The 18,226-nt window shown below is 40.9% G+C and overlaps 1 protein-coding gene across 16 annotated transcripts in view; it reads right to left on the reverse strand.

Annotated features, from left to right (window-relative positions):
- TNRC6B (trinucleotide repeat containing adaptor 6B) overlaps positions 1 to 18,226 on the reverse strand; it is a 300,739-nt gene that overhangs the window by 70,700 nt on the left and 211,813 nt on the right. For 13 of the 16 annotated variants that reach the window (XR_010321683.1, XM_064283467.1, XM_064283470.1 and 10 more), the window contains 2 exons: positions 8,510 to 8,597; positions 3,840 to 3,861 (listed from right to left, as the gene is read on the reverse strand). Coding sequence is in view for 15 of the 16 variants with exons in the window: in XM_064283467.1 (XP_064139537.1) it covers positions 3,840 to 3,861; positions 8,510 to 8,597 (110 nt within the window). In the remaining variant the exon portion in view is untranslated. Of the gene's footprint in view, positions 1 to 118; positions 182 to 3,839; positions 3,862 to 8,509; positions 8,599 to 18,226 lie in introns of those variants that run through there. The other 3 variants (XM_064283478.1, XM_064283479.1, XM_064283474.1) reach the window with 3 other exon arrangements.

The raw sequence follows: 18,226 nt of genomic DNA on the forward strand, positions 1-18,226 counted from the left end.
TAATCCCTGTCTTGTTCTTCTCTCTAGAATTCTCACCACTTTTTTATTTTTTAATAATGGAAGACAAAGGAAGAACATTTAAGGAATCTACTTTTTCTGAAATACGGAAAAATCTTACTTCAGTCCTCTGTACAACCAGATACTCGGCACCAACACAGTCTTTTCTTTTTTCTTATAGGGTCTGTTGGGGAGAGAGGGGTATATTCAGAGTTAAGGGGAAGATTTGAGGAAAATGCCACCTTTGGGAAGAAGAACAGGACCCAGCAAGTTCAGCTGAGGGAACAGAAGAAGAATGAGACTTAGTGTCAATCAGGCTCTCATGAACAAAGATGAAGACGTGGCTTTCAAATTGTACCCAAAACAGGAAAGATCAGGGCCTCCCTCCACTTAAGAGTCTAACATACCCCAGGGATAATTTTTATTTTTACTCCTTGTGTGCTCTCTCGTTGTGACAATTATATCCCTTAAAAAAAAAAAAAAAAAACCTGCTGCCGTGGTGTTGATTCTGACTCTTAGCAACCCTACAGAACAGAGTAGAACGGCTCCATAAGGTTTCCAAGGAGTGGTTGGTGGATTTGAACTGCTAACCTTTTGGTTAGGAGCTGAGTTCTTAACCACTGTACCACCAGGGCTCCTTAAATCCCTGAAGAGATCCTAGATAAGTTCTCAACTCACTTTAAGATTATTTTACTTCACATCACCTCACTTACATAAAAACACAAATATAGGCAAATATATAAGACCAAAGTTTATTTAGTGGTTACTAGAGGTGGGATGGATGGAGAGGCAAAGAGGGGTTAATGGTGATGGAAAAATCACACTGATTAATGGTAGGGCTGCACAGCCAATTATCGTAATTGCTGTCAGTAAGTTATACTCCTGTAAAAAGTTGAGCTGTGTGACAGATACATTTACAACATCAACCAAAATGAATAGCTGCAGAGCCTGCTTATGTACAACCAAAAATTGGTTCCTTGGTTTGGCGGTTTAGGGTTGTGGTTTCACGGGACATCCCAGTTAACTAGCTTAATAATGTGTTTAATGGTTCTGCTCCACCTCCTGGTTTGCTGCTGGGGTCTTAAAAGCTTGAAAAGAGCCTTGAGCAACAGAGGAAGAGAGTCAGGTATAGGACGAGGATATGGAACAAGAGACTAACTGCCTCCACGAGGCCAGAAGAACTGGATGGTGCACAGCTACCATTACTGGACATTTTGATCAAAGATCCTATAGCAGAATCCTGATCAAAAGGGGGAAAATATATACGAGAATTTCAAATTCTCATGGACTCCAGACTTTCTGGAGCCATGGAGGCTGGATGAACCCCTGAAACTACGGTCCTGAGATAATCTTTAAACCTGAAACCAAAAATATCCCCTGAAGTCTTCTTAAAATCAAACAATAGTTTAGCTTAACTGGAAAAAAATGTCTGCTTTGAGCATTATGCTCTTTTAAGAACTATGTTTATGGGATCAAAGTGATAACAGCAACTCAAAAGATTAGAAAGGAACCTTAGAGGGCAATTAATTTACACTAATGAGGGTGGAACAACTCAGAAAAGGAGGGTGAGAACGGTTTTGCATGACTCAAAGAATGTAATCAACATCACTGAACTGTACATGCAGAACACTTGAACTGGTATATGTTTTGCTGTGCACAGTCTCAACAAGAGCAACAAAATTAAATTTAAAAAAAGACTATTTTACTTTATTTTTTTGATTGGGAGGGATATGGGAACTGTGGGGCTATATTCCATTCTATTGTAAATATGAAAAAGATGCTAATTGGAAGCAAAATTTGGTAGTGAGTGAAAAAGAAAGTTTAATTTTTAAGACACTAGCAGAGGAAAGAGGACTATGTTTCTGAGAACTACCCTGGTACCAAAAAAGAAAAAAATCCCAAGAAAGAATGCTTAATGGATTTTCAGGTTTCCAGTAGAAACACCACTTACCATGCAGAGTAGCTTACTTCTATAGTAAAACTGCTACTTGGCCTCACGAGAATTAGATTTGTGGCCAGACCTAAGAACCCAACCACCATGTTCCAACAACCACAGAGCCTAGATTTTCCAGGAAAATGCCAATTTTCTCATCTGTTGTCTCCATAAATCATCAAAAAGTCCTATAAATATAAATACTTACATGCCCAAATACTTTCCTAGACAGTATGTTGGTTTAGAAAATATAGACACTGTACCACTATGAATAACACTATTTTTACAGTGAAGTATAATTTCTGTTTCAAACAAGTAATTTCCAACGATACTTCCAAAATAAAGCTTACTTCTGGGTCGGGGATTGGATGAATGTACAAGGGAAGAATACTATTCTGATTAGAATAATTCCAATTAATAACTGTTTCTCTAAGTTCGTTTTATAAACTGCTACGAAGTCCCTGGACTACATTCTCCTCCGAAATGCTTTTTGATTAGGAATATATTACAGTAATGTCTCGTCTGATTTACATCTGATTCCCTTCATCCGGGGCAGTGGTTCTCAACCTGGAGTGTGTACTAAAGTCATCTGCAGAGTTTTTCCAAATACATCTGCTAGGTCTGTGGCCTGGGACTGTGAAAGTTTGGGAGGAGGCCTGGGCATGTGTGTTTTGACCAGGGCTTTGAATCAGTTCTTGGTTCAGTCATGGCTGAGGAAGCATCACCAGAACAGGCCTGAATTTTTAAACTTACAATTAATTGGAAAGATAGTCGGGACGGGAAAAATTACAGGTCGAAGCCCTGCTAGAAATTTAATCTCCCTGTTAGAGAACAAGGGCAGTGTACACACTGCATAGCAACCAAATCTCTTACCCTCAAATTTTAAGCACCATCCGAAAACAGCTCTGCCCCGCTTAAAGATGGTGGCCAACTCTGCTGCTTTTAATGTGTGTTGATCTTCCATAGTCCTGCCACTAACCTAACCTTACATATCAAGCTCCTGAAAGGGCTCACTATGCCTCTTCCAAGTCTCCCATTCCCGGGCTTAGACCCATAATTTTTCCTGTTCTGGGTACCATGCTGAATCTGCGAAATCTTTGGGTCTGTTCCTATTTGCTTCATCAGCCACGACTGAACCAGTTCAATGCCCTAGTTTTGACAAGTCTACGCAAAAGAATGTATTGCATATCCTAGTAGAGAACCACATATTTAGGTGAGCAAGGATAGGAGCTAGAATGTTCTTCTCAAGGAATTAAGTCTCCCATTCTTAAAGGGAACTGACTGAAAGTATGACCATCACCAGACAAAACTGCACCATCAAAATTAACAGGAGAGAAAGAACCAAAAAAGACAAAGAGTACTAAGTTGGGAATGACCCAGGAGACATCTGCATCTGCTTAGACCACATGACTATTATGTAACAGAGTTAACCAACTCAAAACATATTATCTTCTGAAAAAGCATATTCCAGGCTCAGAAAGTAGCATAAACATCCTAGATGTAACGTTCAGCTTTCAGACACAATTATCAGACTCAGTGGCATGAATCGAGGTGGTTAATAACTCACTGCAGCTCCTACCTGTAAGTGAAGAGCTGATGTTTGGCTTTTGTTGTTGTTCTAAGTTTTGAAAAAAGTTCCAGTTCAAAATCATGACCCACATACTTTCAAATCAAGGTATTACTTTTTCTAACCCGTTTTACCTCCTAACAAATTTAAGGTCAACTAGAAACATGACTATAAGTACTTCTAATTTGTCATTACCGCTCCTTAGTGAAGGCAAACACCCAATCTTAATTCCTCTACACCCACCCCCTCTTTTCAAGTGGATTGAACAGTGAGTCAGCAGGTATGTGAAATCTAAACACAAGAAGTTTTAATGACTTCTAAAAAGAAAGGAAAAAAGCTTACCTTTGGTTTTTTGTTCCGTGACCTGCAAAATAAATTAACAAACATAAATAAATGAGATTGGTCTCCTAATCCAGTACTATTTTATAAAACTACTTTGATTTTGACAACTCAAGTACAGTTCAAATTGTCAGTTACCCCACCACAGTCAAAATCCAGAAAATGAACCTAGGATTTTGTTTAGACATCCTTCTAAAGACAATGGCCACCAGCTACAACCTGTACTTGGGAAGATACTAAAAATAAAACAGAAGGCATTCCACTCTCATTCCATCATGAGGTCCCTGTACTAGAAAGGCTGGTTGCCAACTCAATTGCTGTGACTAGAGAAAAACAAACGGACAAGGCCCAGAAATTAAATTATCCATAGAGACAGAAGGACATCCTGCTTGGTAAAGTACAGGGTCAGCGGAAAAGAGGAAGACCCTCAACAAGATGGATGACACAGTGGCTGCAACAATGGGCTCAAGCATAACAACAATTGTGAGGATGGCGCAGGACCGGGCAGTGTTCCATTCTGTGGTACCTACAGTGGCTGTGAGTTGGAACCGACCCGACACCTAACAACAACAACAACAGAGACAAGAAGATCCCCCTGTGAGTACAGACTCGAACACTAGATCTTAAATCTAGAAAGCAAAAGCTCAGGGGCCTATTATCAGAGGTAGCTGAAGGTCACGGTCAGAGAGCAGGAGTCAAAGCCAAGCCCTGCTACTTCCTGGCTGTCTGATCTCAGTTTTCTCTGGCTGTCTGATCTCAGTTTTCTCTCTATCTGGTGAATGGCGATAATGACAGTATCTTCCTGCAAAGGGTTTTGAGGATTAAATCAGCTATCCTATGTCAATATTCAATAAATGTTTGCTGTTATTATCAAAGTTTATATAAAGTAGCATGAAATAGAGCAATAAGACTGAAATATGTAAATTCTGAACAAAGAGTGTTTTGTTAAATGTGTACTTTATATAGTAACTAATATATCTGTAGAAGCTATTAACACAAAAGGTTGAGCAGGGTGAATATAATAATGGGTTTTTAAGAGAGTATGGAAATGATAAATAGGGGGCACATGGAAATCTGCTTCTGATATGGTTAAAAAAAAGAAAAAGTAAAGGAGGGTACCTAATTATATATGCTTTGTAATATAAAAACAAACTCACAGAAGGTCAAGCGTAAGAAAAACATCCAAAAGGAAATACGCCAGAATTCCAACAGTGGTTATGTTACATTATTGAGATTACAGGTAACTCCGAACCCCTCTTCCCAGCTGTTTATCTTCCAAAGCATTTTATACTGCCTGTCTTACTTTTGCAGTGAAAATATTCATCTAGAAAAGAAGAGGTCTGATTATTTGTGGTTGGTAATAATACTAAGTTACTGCTATGGGTGTTTAGGAAAACACATCAATCTTTAGAGGGTCTTTCCTGTAGCTAGCCAGCCACCTCACAATTTACTCTGGCATACACCATTGTCAGACACTGACTGAGTTAAACAATCTACTTGCACGGCCTCTTAGAGTGTTTCTTATATTCTCACATTAAAGGAAAAGTTAATTTCCTATTGAATTTCTGGTACACAAATCCTTAAAATGAATGACGTGCTCCCTAGTACTGTTATAGACTTAAATTCTAAATACCCTTTTATAATTTTTCTATCATCCCACTTATCCAAGAATGAACTTACTTGCACCTACATACCAATTCCTTAAGGTGATTTAGGCTTTATACCATTAAAAATATTTCTCAGAATGTCATTTTGAAGATCAGTTAAAGCAAGAAGTCAATGCCTTCCCCAGCTGTAAGCAACAAACTCAAACAACGTCAGATATGTCTTAGAACACGGGCTACTCCCCGGTTGAAAAGCTGGACGGTCAAACCACGCGTTCCGCCAATACTAAACAAGGCTCTTTTCGTGCATCAGCCTAACGATTGTGAATGTTGTTCTTCTTTGACACCTCTCTCATGAATGGAAACCTAACAGTTTTATCAGTGATGGCTCTAGAAACAGCATACAGTGGCAGCCACTGAATACAACAGAAAGCCCATGTTTAATTTCGGTGTGGAAGCAATTTATTCAAGCTTTAGATAAAAATCAACTGTTCGAGAAAATTAAGTTTCCATCATTCATTCTTGTCCATTCACTCCTTCAACAAACATTTCTTGAGAGCCTACTATGCACCAGGCACTGCCCTAAAAAAAAAAGCTACTAAAAATCCAAAATTGCAAGAAACTTACAGTCAGGCCAAGAGGGAAGAGGGACACAAAGAGATGATTTACAAAGCAATGGGGTGAAAAGCATGAGAGATGTGGAGGCAACTAAGAAGAGCCACGACAAATGTTTGCTGACTGACTGAACAAATGGCTGCATAATAGAGCTTCCGGCACATTCTCTACAATTCTTTGCAGCATAGCACATTTTATGCCTCCCAGCTGAGGCGCGGTCTCTACAATAAGGTTGAAAGTCACTAAGACAATCACATGGTAAGCTTTGTACTCTCTCCTCACAACTGCTAAATCGGAATTTAATTCTGAAATTACACAGTGGTTCAGTATAATAAAACAGTACCAAAGGCCACGTCAGCCAACCTAGAACGTTTTAGAACAAAAATCCCTGAATTTTTATTGTTCATAATAAACCACACTGAAATTTTATTTACGGTGATTTTCCCCTTTGCTGTCACTTCTTAACCAATCCTTAATGCAGACAGATGCGAGCACCCAAGGGAGACTGAGCACCCAAGGGAGACCGTGTGGTGTATGAACTATACCTTCAACATAACAATGCCAATTCACTCTAGAACACACCCAACGCCACCTTGTGTTTTTCTCTTTGTGAGATCACTGTGTAAACTTACAGACGCATGTGTAAACCATTTATAGATACTGGTATTTATTTATTTATTTATTTAAGAAAACACTGTCATCTGTGTTAGGAATGAAGATGGAGCGTGGTTTGCCTAAAACAATTGCTCTACACGGCATCTTCTTGTCAACAGCCTTTGCCCAAGTCCCTGGCATTCAGCTTATTAACCATTTATTCCCACCAGCTGCAAAATCCAATTTTGTCTGAATTTAAGTGGATGAAATATGAGTGCGCTGACAGAAGAAAAGCCTTCACTGAGGATCAACTTCACATCACGCCAGCTGGAGGGGTCAGCGTGTACAGGGCCCAGCCAGGGCCAAGAGCTCTGTGGTCCCACTGGCCTAGTTATGCCCACAGCTGGTGGGCCTGCACATCACAACTTTGATGACATGGCATGTGGCTGCGTACCCAAAAGAACACACAAAGTAGCCTCTGAGTCACGATGTGACTTCTTTACTCAGACTCTTTACTGTCATTTTACACAATTCTAAAAGGCTCAGATTATGGATTAGAAGCAACACCTTAGAAGCTGGTACCTGGTAGCAGGAAGATGTGCCGGTAAGCACACAACTATTAACGGAAATAGAAACACAATTAAAAGCAGACAAGATCTTAAGATCTTAAAAAGCACAGCACCAAACAGGAATGAATGTTCCTTTTAATTAAGTCATGAAGAAAGATAAAATTACATTTCATATGTTAAACATGGTAGGGTCGAATGCAATCCAATTCAGAAAATACTTCCAGGGTTTTTGTGTGTGTGTGTGTGTTTTAATGCTGGTACTCATAAATGATTTATTCCACTAATTTGGAAAACTGAATTATGGGAAACTCTATATCCAATAATGCTGGAATTACATGTGGTGTCCGTAACACCTTGCGTTGACCTGTGTTCCATTAACTGCCTTGACTGTTTTAAATCTAGCGTTCCCTTCAACTTCTTAATAGTTTCTACCTTCCTAAACTTAGCTTTGATAAGCTAGCATTATGGCAGGGACCCTCAAATGTGTCCCACAGTCAGGCCCTGCTTCCCATGTGCTTCGGGTAGTGGCAAGAACTGGAGTCAAATCATCTTGCCTCCAAAAAAAAGCACCAAAGCAACCCTGCCCAGCCAGAGGGGGGCAACAATAGCAGAGCGGGGAGGTGGGGGAAGTAAGTAAGAACAGACAATGGGCAACGCAGATGGACATGTTCTGAAAGAATGTGGGGTATGCGCTAACCACTGTTGATCCAGACAGCTCTCAGACAAACCTTCCAGCTAGACTTTCAGTTGAAGCTGTTGGCCCTATGTCCTTTTTCTTTCAATATCTTGTCTTTCTCCCTAGGCAAATTCCACAAGGACAGGCCAATCTCCATGCAATGCTACAGCCTACGAAGAACTAAGCAGGCTCACTGGAGCCTCTTTGAGGGGGTAACTTTAAGAAATTATTAAAAGGTCCCTTGCTTCAGACAGACTCATCTTAAGGACAATGCTGTGGATGGACCAAAAAGAGAACAGAGAGCAAACTCCAACAAGCTTTTAACACTTGCTTAAGGAAGTGGAGATTAAATTACGACACCAATGAGGCAACACCACAACAGCTGAGTGGTAACTCTCTTGACTTTGTCAAAATTATTGATTGTTCTTTTCACAAAAATTAGTGGCATTATTTAATATCTATTTGTTAACTTTGTTCTGCTTTCAAATTTTGGAACTTTTAAAACAAACTAATGCCTCTAATAGCATTATTGAAATGCCACGTATCCAAGCCAAGGGGGTCGCCTATCCTCAATGCCTGGCAGACGCAAACACAGGCTTAATTGATTAAACCCACCTTCTGAGTGGCTTCTTTTTTCTTTTTATCCTCTTTCTTCCTTTTCTTGTCTTCCATTAACTGTTCTTCCCTTTCTTGCTCCTTCTCTCTGTTAAAGTAATGTCACATCAGAAGGTTACTTATCTATATTCGCAGTCAACTTACGTAGCAAATTAAATGCTTACAAGACAGTACGCAAGGTAACACTTCATCTCTGTGACTGGGGAGAACACAGTCTTTTACTTACACTAAGAAGATACATGAAACTCACACAAATTAGCCAATCTCATTATCTCGATGTGTTACCCCTTCTGCAAAACATGTCATTAAGTTTGGTTTCAAAGGCGCCATTAAAGTGAGCTTTTATAATATCTTCTTAAAGAAACACATACACATAGACACAGAATTCATGTATTTCCATTTAGCAAAGGATCTGACTTAAATATGTGACATCCAATTGCTTTCTGGCAATTTCCCCACAAATAATGCAGAATAAATTAATTCAGTAACGGTACAAACATATTTATCATACTTCACGTGTTTTCGTGTGACATCTTCAAAACGGTAAAGTAAGCATAAAACTGTCTCTCCAGGCCACACTCCACACTTCCTCTACGTTATTACAACTGTATGTTCTGCATATCTCCTACTGTGTCTTTACTGTAGGCAGGTACTGAGTGTCCTATAAATTAATGTATTCCCTACTGGGGGAATTTACCATTGCAACTCCCTGAACAAATGAGTTGAGACGATCAGGTTTCGTGTCCTTCAATTAGAGTAAAAATGATACACAAAAAGAATACTCTAGGTTAAAGAAATGTGCTGAATCATAAGAAATTAAGATAATATAATTTATACCTCACATTTGAAAAGCAGCTTTGAAATATAACATTTATTCTAATGCTGTCAACTTTTGCTCTAGGTCTCAATTGGGAAAAAGGCATAAACAACCACTGGTATAACCTCTCAGCTCAACACAGGAAACCCCAGATGCGAGGCTTATTGAATTTCAGAGCTGGAAGGAGAGACAGAGATCCAGTTCCCAGTTCCCCAGAGAACCGAACAACCCAACAGATACTGCCCAGAGGACTTGTGATAATTTTAGGTGATCTCTAACACATTGAACAATCTGTCTTGGAGGAAGTACAGTCAGAGTGCTCCTCGGAAGACATGATGGCACGATTCTGTCTCACATACTTGGGACATTTACCAGGAAGGGCCAGTCCCTGGAGAAGGGCATCATGCTTGGTAAAGTAGAAGGTTAACGAAAAAGAAGACTATCAACGAAATGGACGGACACAGTGGCTACAACAATGGGGCAAACACAGCAACACCTGTGAGGACGGCGCAGGACTGGGCAGTCTTTCCTTTTGTTGTATGCAGGGTCGCTATGAGTCAGAACTGACTCAACAGCACCTAATAACACATCAAATTCATAGTCTCCCTAGAACAAGCGGAAGGTAACAGCGAGTCGAATCAGAGAAAAACACTAAGTAAATAATAGTAGGGTTGGCTATATTTGCCTTTTAACTTCTACTCCTCTGGGCATACCTACACAAAAGCTTAAAGTACAAAATTCACGCCCTAAAGGTAATGTCCATGACAACTTTTTATTCAAAAAAATCCAAAGGAGTGTTTTCCTGCATTTTCTTAGGTCTGATGCTGGATTTCTTTGGAGTTAGATTATCTGCACGTCTGCCTATGTATGAAGCTCTGCACAAAAACCCACCTGCGGCAGTGGACTATTTTTAAAAAATGGATTTATGAAAATTGGCAAGATAGATGCTGACCATCTAAAGCAGGCCGGCCCCAGATCCTGTTACCTATGGTGCCTAGAGCCTCTTCCAGTGGCTGCAAGTGGAAGGAGAAGACGGGGCTCCTCAGGCCCAAGTCATTGTAGCTTGGCTTCTCTAACTTACGGTGAAGCTGACTACAGAAAAGGAGCGGGCCCAGCCTGAACTCTGCCTGTTTAAATATCCAGCGCTGTAAACAGCACTCAGTTACATTTTTTTTCTGCAAATCTAGTTATTCTAAAACAAAGCTTCTTTTTTAAAAAATGCAATGTTAAAAAAAGCATTAAGTCTTTAACGAGGCATATTCTTCAAAGACAACTAACCTTTTCAAATATTTTTCCTATAAACAGGTAATTCAGGGATAGGGACTGAAATTCTTGTTTGCTACAAGCAGATTTATTTCCAAAACAAATATTTTTCAAAGCTTTCCAGGAGACAGGCAGTGCTTTGACCCTAATGTTCTACTGTGCATAGTCGCAGTCTTCTCTTTAAACTTCACTTTCTTGGGAAGACTCTACTTTGCCAAACCTGGCTTCAAAATCTGGCATTCAGTTAATCCAGACGCATAAAGCATTTAGTGAAATCAACAGAACAGGGGTCGCCTTCCCTCTGATTCAGCAGCGCTCTCTCTCGGCTGTGCGCTGGCATCATTTGGGGCTTTAAAGAATCCCTATGCTGAGTCAGAGCCCAGGCAGGGTGAGGAGGCATCCACAGTGCTGGGTGATAAAAGACCGGTTACATAAAAAAAGACTGAAAAATAAGAAGGATTGGTGGTTGGAAAACATGGACTTGGTGACAGAAATGACGCTGGAGATCGCATGACAGAATTTTCTAAGACCAATGACTTCTTCAATGCAAGTATCTTTTTTCAACAACATAAATGGCAACTATACACTTGAACTTTGCCAGATGGAATATACACGAATCAAATCCACTAGATCTGTGTGAAGAGACGATGGAAAAGTTCAATATCATCAGTCAGATCAAGGCCAGGAGCCAACTGTGAAATGGACCATCAATTGCTCATATGTAAGATCAAGCTGACACTGAAGAAAATTAGAGCAAGTCCACAAGTGCCAAAACACGACCTCAAGTATATTCCATCTGAATTTACAGAACACCTCAAGAATAGATTTGATGCACTGAATACTAATGACGGAAGACCAGACGAGTTGTGGAATGACATTCAAGGACCTCATACACGAAGAAAGCAAAGGTCATAGGTCATTAAAGACAGGAAAGACCAAAATGGATGTCAGAAGAGACTCTGAAACTTGCTCTTGGATGTCCAATAGATAAAGCAAACAGAAGAAATGATGAAGTAAAAAAGCTACACAGAAGATTTCAAAGGACAGCTTGAGAAGACAAAGTGAAGTATTATAATGAAATGTGCAAAGACCTGGAGTAAGAAAACTAAAAGGGAAGAACAACGCTTGGCATTTTTCAAGCTGAAAGAACTGAAGAAAAAAATTAAAGCCTTGAGTTGCAATATTGAAAGATTCTATGGGGAAAATGTTGAACAGCAAAAGAAGCCTCAAAAGAAGATGGAAGGAATATAGAGAGCCACTGTATCAAAAAGAATTGATGGATGTTCAACCATTTCAGGAGGGAGCCGACGGTACTGAAAGAAGAACTCCAAGCTGCACTGAAGGCACTGGGGAAAAACAAGGCTCCAGGAATTGACAAAACACCAATTGAGACGTTTCAACAAACGGAGGCAGCACTGGAGGTTCTCACTCGCCTATGTCAAGAAATTTGGAAGACAGCTTCCGGGTTAACTGACTAGAGGAGATCCATATTTGTGCCCACCCCAAAGAAAGGTGAGCCAACAGAATGCGAAAATTTTCAAACAACATTATTAACATCACACACAAGTAAAACTTTGCTTTAGATCATTCAAAAGCAGTAGCAGCAGTACATCAACAAGGAACTCAAAAATTCAAGCCAAATTCAGAAGAGGATGTGGAATGAAGGATATCATTGCTGATGTCCATGAATTCTGGCTGAAAGTAGAGAATGCCAAAAAGATGTGTACCTGTGTTTTATTGACTATGCTGAGGCATTTGACTGTGTGGATCATAATAAATTATTGGTGACACTGCGAAGAATGGGCATTCCAGAACCCTTAAATTGTATTCATGTGGAACCTGTATATACAACAAGAGGCGGTCGTTCAAGCAGAATGAGGGAATACTGCATGGTTTAAAGTCAGGAAAGGTGTCTGTCAGGGTTGTATCCTTTCACCGTATTTATTCAATCTGTAAGCTAAGCAAATACTCTGAGAAGCTGGACTACATGAAGAAGAATGAGGCATCAGGATTGGAGGAAAACTCATTAACAAGCTGTGTTATGCAGATGACACAACCCTCCTTGCTAAAAGTGAAGAGCACCTGAAGCACTTACTGATGAGGATCTAAAGACCCAGCCTTCAGTATGGATTACACCTCAACATAAAACAAAAATCCTCACAACTAGACCACTAAGCAGCATCATGATAAACAGACAAAAGATTAAGGCCGCCGAGAATTTCATTTTTCTTGGATCCACAATCAATGCCCATGGAAGCAGGGGTCAAGAAATCAAACGACTTATTGCACTGGGAAAATCTGCTGCAAACGACCTCTTTAAACTGCTTAAAAGCAAAGATGCCACTTTAGGGACTAAGGTGCACCTGATACAAGCCACGGCATTTTCTATAACCTAATATGCATAATATGCATGCAAAAGCTGAACAATGAACAAGAAAGACCAAAGAAGAACTGATGCCTTTTAATTATGGCGTTAGGGAGGAACAGTGAACATATCCTAACTGCCAGAAGAACAAACAAATCTATTTGGAAAAAGAAGAGTCAGGATGCTCCTTAGAAACAAGCGTAGTGACACTTCGTCTCATGTACCTTGGATTATAAGGAGGGGCCGGCCCCTGGAGAAGGACATGATGCTTGGTAAGGTAGAGGGTCAGTGCAAAAGAGGAAGACTTTCAACAAGATGGATTGACACATAACAACGATTGTGAGGATGGCACAGGATCAGGCAGTAGTTTCATTCTGTTGTACACAGGGTTGCTGAGTCAGAAGTGACTTGTTGGCACATAACAACAACATACAGGCAGACTGCAATATGATGGATCACCTTTATATGGCTTTATTCCCCATGGTCTTTTAACTCCCACCAAATGAGCAGGTGCGACCATGCAAATAAGGTACTTGTGGCCCACTGTGGGGATTGGCTAGCTTGCTAAGTATGCTAATAATGTACATAGTACCTTTGTGTGGGGGGGACCATGCAAATAACATGTATGGAAACTTAACAAGGGGATTGGTCAGTTTTGCCATCCACTAGGCTTAAAAACAATTTCAGACTGCAGCAGCTGATAAAAATCTTCTATTTCTTCATCTTTGGCCCTAGTGGTTGGTGCGTCAATTTGAGTAATAGTCGTATTAACTGGTTTTCCTTGTAGGCGTATGGATATTACGCTATCACTGACAGCGCTGTACTTCAGGATAGATCTTGAAACGCTCTTTTTGACAATGAATGCAACACCATTCCTCTTCGAGTTGTCATTCCCAGCATAGCAGACTATGTGATTGTCCGACTCAAAATGGCCAACACCAGTCCATTTCAGCTGACTAATGCCTAGGATATCGATGTTTATGCGTTCCACTTCATTTTTGACGATTTCCAATTTTCCTATGGAAAATGGAATGCGAAAGTTGGAAACAAAGAAGAAGGATCTGTAGTTGGAAAATATGGCCTTGGTGACAGAAACAATGCCAGAGATCGAATGATAGAATTTTGCAAGACCAACAACTTCTTCATTGCAAATACCTTCTTTCACCAACATAAACGGCGACTATACACATGGACCTCGCCAGATGGACTATACAGAAATCAAATGGACTACATCTGTGGAAAGAGACCATGGAAAAGCTCAATATCATCAGTCAGAACAAGGCCAGGTGCTGACTGTGGAACAGACCATCAATTGCTCATATGCAAGCTCAAGCTGAAACTGAAGAAAATCAGAGCAAGTCCACGAGAGCCAAAACATGACCTTGAGTATATCCCACCTGAATTTAGAGACCATCTCAAGAATAGATTGGACACACTGAACACTAGTGACCAAACACCAGAGGAGTTGTGGAATGGCATCAAGGACATCAACCATGAAGAAAGCAAGAGGTCACTGTAAAGACAGGAAAGAAAGAAAAGACCAAGATGGATGTCAGAGGAGACTCTGAAACTTGCTCTTGAGCGTCGAGCAGCTAAAGCAAAAGGAAGAACTGAAGAAGTAAAAGAACTGAACAGAAGATTTCAAAGAGTGGCTCGAGAACACAAAGTAAAGTATTATAATGACATGTGCAAAGAGCTGGAGATGGAAAACCAAAAGGGAAGAACACGCTCGGCATTCAAGATGAAAGAGCTGAAGAAAAAATTCAAGCCTCGAGTTGCAGTAGTGAAGGATTCCATGGGGAAAATATTAAACGACCCACGAAGCATCAAAAGAAGATGGAAGGAATACACAGAGTCATTATACCAAAAAGAGTTTGTCGATATTCAACCATTTCAAGAGGTGGCATATGATCAGGAACCGATGGTACTGAAGGAGGAAGTCCAAGCTGCTCTGAAGGCATTGGCGAAAAACAGGGCTCCAGGAACTGATGGAATATCAATCGAGAGGTTTCAACAAACACATGCAGCGCTGGAGGTGCTCACTCGTCTATGCCAAGAAATATGGTAGACAGCTTCCTGGCCAACTGACTGAAAGAGATCCGTATTTATGCCTATTCCCAAGAAAAGTGATCCAACCGAATGGGGAAATGATAGAACAATATCATTTAATATCATACGCAAGCAAAATTTTGCTGAAGATCCTTCAAAAAGGGCTGCAGCAGTAAATCAACAGAGGTTCAGGCCAGTTCCAGAAGAGAACGTGGAACCAGGGATATCACTGCTGAGGTCAGATGGATCCTGGCTGAAAGCAGAGAATACCAGAAGGGTGTTTACCTGTGTTTTATTGACTATGCAAAGGCATTCGACTGTGTGGATCATCACAAACTATGGATAACACTGCAAAGAATGGGAATTCCAGAACACTTAATTGTGCTCACGAGGAACCTTTACATAGACCAAGAGGCAGTGGGTTGGACAGAACAAGAGGATACTGATTGGTTTAAAGTCAGGAAAGGTGTGCGTCAGGGTTGTATTCTTTTACCATACCTATTTAATGTGTATGCTGAACAAATAATCTGAGAAGCTGGACTATATGAAGGAGAACAGGGCCTCAGGATTGGAGGAAGAGTCATTAACAACCTGTGTTATGCAGATGACACAGCCTTTCTTGCTGAAAGTGAAGAGGACTTGAAGCACTTCCTAATGAAGATCAAAGACCACAGCCTTCAGTATGCATGACACCTCAACATAAAGAAAACAAAAATCCTCACAACTGGACCAGTGAGCAACATCGTGATATACGGAGAAAAGATTGAAGTTGTCAAGGATTTCATTTTACTTCGATCCACAATCAGCAGCCATGGAAGCAGCAGTCAAGAAACCAAAAGACGCGTTGCATTGGGCAGATCTGCTGCAAAGGACGAAGTGTTGAAGAGCAAAGATGTCACCCTGAAGACTAAGGTGCGCCTGACCCAAGCCATGGTATTTTCAATCGCATCATATGCACGTGAAAGCTGCACAATGAATAAAGAAGACCGAAGAAGAGTTGACGCCTTTGAAAGGTGGTGCTGACGAAGATTGTTGAATACACCATGGACTGCTAAAAGAACGAACGAATCTGTCTTGGAAGAAGTACAACCAGAATGCTCCTTAGAGGCAAGGATGGCGAGACTGCGTCTTACATACTTTGGACATGTTGTCAGGAGGGAAGAGTCCCTGGAGAAGGACATCATGCTTGGCAGAGTACAGGGTCAGCGGAAAAGGAAGACCCTCAACAAGGTGGACTGACACAGTGGCTGCAACAATGAGCTCAAGCATAACAAAGATTGTAAGGATGGCACAGGACCGGGCATTGTTTTGTTCTGTTGTGCACAGGATCGCTATGAGTAGGAATCGACTCGATAGTACCTAACAACAACAGGCTTAAAATGAGCCCTCTCAGAGGCAGAAAGGGGAGACCTTACTATCACCAAAAAGAGATGGTTGTGGAGCGCGTCATTTAACCGGGAGTCCCTGCGTTGAGAACCTCCTAGTCCCAGGATGCAGAGAAACAGCTGTTATACCAGAGACAGTGCAAAACAGTGAGGAGTGGAGGCAGAGAAATGTTGGCAGCAGAACCAGAAGACCGGCACGAAATGGCACAATGGACTTCCCAATCCACGGAATATGACACTTACAGTGGGTATGCCAATACATGGAGCGAGGGAGCTAAGTGCCTTAAGGCCGAGGCTTCCAGGCAGAGTGGGGTGCCTCTGGGTACTTACTGGCAGAGCAAAAGAGTTTTGTAACACTTGCCCGAGCAGGGCAGAGGCTGGGCTGAGAGCACAAGGGGCAGAGACAGGCCTGTTTGCGGGCACAGCTGAGAAGAGGCTGTCCTGATGGAAGAACTGTATCCTGGTTTGTAATCTGTTACTTCCCTAATAAACCCCGTAACTGTGTGGCCACTGTAACAAATTATTGAACCCAGCAGAGAAGTAGACAGTGCTATGGGAGTGATGGCTAATGTCAGAATTGGTCAAAAGGTTGGAGGGTTGTGGTATGTCTGACTTCCACCTCATAGACATTTTTACAGGGATTGATCAACCAGTAAATAGAGGATAACGAGAGCCAGTTTCTCATTGTTGGAAAAACAACTTATAGAAATGGCAAGGGAGAAAAATCAACCTTGTGGTGTTGGATTGAAATTAGTAATTGATGTGAACTCATGGTTTTCAATATGTACACATAGATATAACAATAAATATTGATCTAACTTTACATACGTGTGTGTATTGCTTCATTGACACAACCCTCTCCCCTTCCCTAGATCTCTCTGGTACTGTAAGGAGTTGCAAACAGCAACACCCAAATAGCAGTGAATACACCTACTACCCAGATCATGGCTTCTAAATAACAATGGCCAAGAAAAGAAATGGAGCTCTTTGGAAAGAGTTAAGAGTTCGGCTGCTAACCAAAAGGTCAGCAGTTTGAATCTACCAGGAGCTCCTTAGAAACCTATGGGACAGTTTTATTCTGTCCTATAGGGTTGCTATGAGTTGGAATCAACTCAAAGGTAACGGGTTAAGTTTTGGTTTGGTTTATTCTAGGATTGGGGTAAGGAAAGTAGATGATGAGCTTGGACGCCCTGTCTGTTTGCCAGAAAGCTAGGAAGTGCTCAAAGAATGATGGGAAGTGGTTACAGAGGCCAGTCTGAAGGGGCTCCAACCAGCTAAATCTGGGACAATGTCAGCATCAAAATAAATGATGATGGTGAGAGATTTTAAGTCATTGAATAAAACAGAGTTAAGAAATTAGTGAATGAATATGTTGAAAGCGAGAAGCAGAATATTCGGAGTTTCAAAGTATCCCTTCATAAAAGTACTTATTAACTATAAAGTGGAAAATAATAATCATACAGAGGGGAGGTCTGGCAGACACCACCTTAATCAAGAGATCCATGTGAACTCATCAGGAACGGGACAAACTGGAATTGGGAACTACTTGGTAGAATGCATTGCTTCAACTACAGACCTACCATGGTGCCGAAGCAGATAAGGAAACATCAGACAACACCCAACTGACAGACATTCTATAAAATAAACGGTCTGCAATCTTCGCAAGCTTCAAAGCCACGAAAGTCAAGGAAAGACTGAGGAACTTTTCCAAAACGGAGACTAAAGAGACATGGCAACCAAATGCAACATGTGATCTTTTGGCTATGACGGCCTTTGGGACAAATGTGGAAACCTGGATAAGGCTGTAGGTTAAGTGGTAGTCACATATCAGTGTTAAT

Source organism: Loxodonta africana, chromosome 4 (assembly GCF_030014295.1).
Source record: "Loxodonta africana isolate mLoxAfr1 chromosome 4, mLoxAfr1.hap2, whole genome shotgun sequence".
NCBI lineage: Eukaryota > Metazoa > Chordata > Mammalia > Proboscidea > Elephantidae > Loxodonta > Loxodonta africana.